General features: G+C 48.4%; 1 protein-coding gene across 1 annotated transcript in view; it reads right to left on the bottom strand.

Moving 5' to 3' along the window:
• Window positions 1-3329, bottom strand: part of LOC135816447 (uncharacterized) — a 14714-nt gene extending 11385 nt beyond the window's left edge. Inside the window, exons 1-3 of the mRNA XM_065329662.1 lie at window positions 3051-3329; window positions 1349-1597; window positions 348-758 (exon numbers count right to left, since the gene is read on the bottom strand). Coding sequence (XP_065185734.1) covers window positions 348-758; window positions 1349-1562 — 625 coding nt within the window. The 5' untranslated portion in view covers window positions 1563-1597; window positions 3051-3329. The remainder of the gene's footprint in view (window positions 1-347; window positions 759-1348; window positions 1598-3050) is intronic.
• Between the last annotated feature and the right edge of the window lie 1042 nt (window positions 3330-4371).

The raw sequence follows: 4371 nt of genomic DNA, 5'->3' as shown, positions 1-4371 counted from the left end.
ATGCCGACACTATGCAAGCCCACGAGTGTGGATCCATTGCCACCGTCACATTCACACATACGCGTAGCATCCCCCCCCCCCCACACACACACATGCACACAATAGCTACGGATATCTAGGCTGGTTCTTTCACTAACACCTAATAGCCAATGCTATCTGATGATCGCTCTGGTGAGTGTAAATTTGATGCCACAGCCCTCTCTCTCTCAATCACTTTGGTGTATAATACATGAAACCACACACAAGGGATCGCTTTTGTCACGTTTTGTGTATAACACTTGAAGCCACAGCCAAACAGCCTCAGATTGCTCTTGTGCATCCTACACCATGCATGATGTCCTGCTCACCGTCCGTGTCACCATCAGAGTCACTGGGGATTTCCCTTCCAGAATGCACTGAGGCTGCATCGTGGTGGCCAGAAGGCGCGGACTGTGCCGATGCTGCTGCTACAGCAGCCGATGCCTCTTCACCTTCACCACTGGTCTGTTCTTGAACTTCTTGCGTGGGGCAGGCGTCCTTTGCTGGGCAACTGGCCGATGGCGATGTGCTGCCGGCTGTACATGCAGCTGAGCTGTCCACCTCCGCAGCGTCAACGTGTCTGTCCGCTGCAGCAGGCTCGACGGGGTCGTTTGCGGTCGCTTGCGCCTGCGAGGCGGTGACGCTCGATGCCGACGCTGCTGCTGCTGCTGCTGCTGGGAGAGTGGCTGTAGTTGTAGCCGCAGGCACACGATCGGCAGTTGCCTTTGCACCGTCCTGACCTGCAACAGAAACAACCGGAAGACATGTAGGCATGCACTTCACTTAGCATGTCACCGTGTATGTGCAGAGCATACAGTGACAACCACCTGTCTGGATTATTTGAATTATTTGAATTTATTTCACAAATCAAATCCCCTCCCTCGGCCTCAATGAACACTGAATGAATTCGGACTGTCCAGCCAGGCCTTCCTCTGTGGTACACCCCCACTTTGGACGAAGACATTTCAAATTGTTAATGGAAGAAACCTGGTAGTGAATGCACTATGTATAGGGTAACACTACCCACAGCTCACGGTCAGATCTACTGATTTACAGAGGTGAGGAAAGCAGGAGAGATACCGTAATGCCGCGCACTAAAGCCGGGCTTATTCCTGTAAAAGCCGATGTCAGGGCTAGGCTTCTATTCGCATCAGTCTTCTATTCAAACCAGGTGTTTCTATGTGTGTCAGCACTAAAACCAGGCTTATGTCACGAATATGTGTCGACAGTGTATCTTGAAAAACAGGCTTTAATACAAGGCACTACGGTATGCGGTGTTATCCCGTGAGCGTGGGCCCGTGTGGCACCACTGCCGAGCAAAAGATCTCACCTCGTGCAGCAGTCTTGCCGCCACGGTGGCGCGACTCCACCTCCTGACGCCACTCACGGCGGAACTCCTCCAGGTCATTGTGTGGCCTCTCTGCGAGGGTGTGGCTCTCAGCCATGGCAATGCTCTCGACGGTTTCATCATGCGGGCGTTCCGTGAGGGTGAGACTCTCAGCAAGGGCAATGCTCTCAATGATTTCATCCTCGGCCTCCGCCATTGCAAGCTAATGTCTTCTTTCCTCCACTAATGCCACTGTACAGCAGCAGCAGCAACATCAGCAGCAGCAGAACAACAGTAGCACGAAAGACAGTGAGGACTTCTGAACTGGACCGAGGCGAGTGCACCCACCCCAAATGATATGATCCTCCGAGCGTAGCACAAACGGGTGACCGGCGCTGCATGCATTGAAGTGTAGAGTGAGTTTCAGCTAGGCTCCCCTCACACCATATTAGAAAATACAAAAAAATACAACTTCTCCTGCAGCTTCTCCTGCAGCTACATGTACAGCTCCTCAATGGAATCCAATGGGACGAGTCAGGTAAGTGGCGGGCGCTGTGCAGCCCTGGACCCGCGAACACTGGGATGCGAACTGCTGCGGGGCGGAAAATCACGCTCAGGCAATCAGATTACTGTACTAGGAACTTGCCAGCACTGTTTTTTGGATTGGATTGGTTTATTTAATGTCAAAGAACAAATAGGCAGTGTTGCCGTATTACATGAGATCGACTACAGGCACACAAATATATTAAAGGAAAAACTATAGCGGTCATGTGCGAGAGCGATCACAACGCCAGTGCTCTTCGTCGACTCCACACATCAAATGACATGCTGGAGTGACCGAGTCACCATGGTAATGGGTAAGGGTGATAGCCCTCAGCAAGAGTACATGAAACCCGGCGAAGTTCCGGGATATCATAGTTGGTGCAGATAAGCGGCGGGAAATGGCGCAGTGCGTACAACTGAGCTGCAGTTGTGCAGAAATAGACCTGCTGGAATCCTGCGTGTACGCACTACTAGTACATCACTAAAATAATGCAATCACGGAATTTCGCCGTGACAGCAACCCATCCGAGCTGCACTCTGGTTTTCATGTACTCTTGCTTTCCTGCACAGCGCATTCCCATGATCAAGCTGGAGGATGTCGGCGTCACGCTTGCAGAGAACCATCCGAAGTTGCAATGCCTGTAGCTGAGCAGCGACATACTTCTCGAAATATTCTCCCTGACTGTGACCAAGGGGCAACGGACTGTTGCACTGACGTCGAGTGATGATGCCAGTGTGGTGCCAAGCACACTTTGCGTACAGCACCAAAATCACGAATGTGTACGGTGCTGGGAGCACCACATTGTTCAACACCATTATCAAGTGTCGTACATGTATGTATAAAAAGCTGTGTGGACCCTGGCTAGCGCCAGACGTTACTTCAGTAACATCTTTGGCATAGCTACGGGACTAATATTATGTAATTGTAAACTCGGATGGTGAACCAATATTACAAGTAAAGAGAAAGGACCTATAAGTTACTAGTTATGACTAACAGTCCACCAAGGTAACCCATACTGACTCGTAACTTATTGGTGCTTTCTCTTTACTTATTAAAATTGTACTAGATATTATAAACACAGTAAGTCGCAGTATGGGTATCATTGGGTGAGCAGACCAATACTTTGGATGGTGTACATAGTACAGTGCATTCTGTTCTCACCTCAAAATAGCTACACCCAATGAAACAACAAATTCCTTGGAGGGAGCTGGTTCAAATAATTGAGTGGCCACAACTCGCAGCAGCAGTACAGGCCCCTTTAGGTCATTCACACGTCACCTCCTTGATACACGAACTGAGATTCCAGAGCACCTTGTATACTACTACTGGTGCTCCGCATTCATTGAGGTCGAGACAAAACTCACTGACAGCAAGAGCTAGTATAATGAGTGAAACAACAGTTACTGCAGATTCAAAAAATAAAAAGTGGCCTACATTTTCATCTCTTCATGATTATTGTCCAGATGTCAAGGAAATCAAAAAGCAAGCGCTCTGATCATCACACACGTGAAAGACACGTGGGTCGAAATTACTACTGCATGCATGCGCGCTAGCGCTAGCGAAATAATTCGCGAAGTCGAGTCCATAAGGCATAACTCGCTATCTGTGCGTGTGCACGCTAGCTATGGACTTGGATCTTGGACATACCGTATGTGATGTCCTTGCCTGTGCATGATGAGAGAGGTCTGAGGAATCAATGCTCAAGTAATTGTAATACAATCCAAGTATTTAATGGTCCGTTAGCATAATACTGTCAAATATGTCATGTTTGGAATAGCCTTGGACATGACAGATCTGATATCCACGGACTCCACCTTTGCCAAACTTTCCTCGTCAAGTCTAATAACTTTTACCCGTGTACTAGTATACGATAATACAAGTAAATGCATTGCATGCAGCCGCCGGGCCGCGTCTTTACCTCGGTCTCACGAAATTGCCCCCCCCCCCCCCCAATTATCTCATGTACAGTGTACTATAGTGTCATGTATAGATATCCGGCATACAGTACTATTGTGCAAGTGTAGCAAGAGAATATACATGTACTGTAAAACCAGAAAATTTCGGTGGAGATTTATTTTCGGTTAATTAAAATAAAACTCGACCTAGGATTCAACAAGCCATGCCATACAGTGTGCAAAAATGCATTTTTGGATCTGGAAAACTGGTTTACCGAAATTTTCGTGGTACCGAATCGTTGATTTTGGGAACTACCGAAATATTACACCACCGAAAATTCCCGGTTTTGCAGTAACCACCGGTTGATACTACAGTGCTGCTCAATGAAATCTGATTGCATAAGTCAAGTTAGCCAATCCAGCACCCGGTTCACGCCGCCCAGTGTTCGCAGGTCTACAGTGCAGGGCTGCACAGCACACTGCGTGGCATTGACCATGTGACTGCGGCGGCTTGATCGGATTTCATTCAACAGTATAGTAGTGCTAAAGGGGCACTCCGGCTTCATTTTCGACGCCGAGTTTTCGAT

The sequence above is a fragment of the Sycon ciliatum genome, chromosome 1, assembly GCF_964019385.1.
Source record: "Sycon ciliatum chromosome 1, ocSycCili1.1, whole genome shotgun sequence".
NCBI lineage: Eukaryota > Metazoa > Porifera > Calcarea > Leucosolenida > Sycettidae > Sycon > Sycon ciliatum.
Note: the sequence above shows the minus strand (reverse complement) of the source record. Positions and strands in the feature narration are given on the sequence as shown.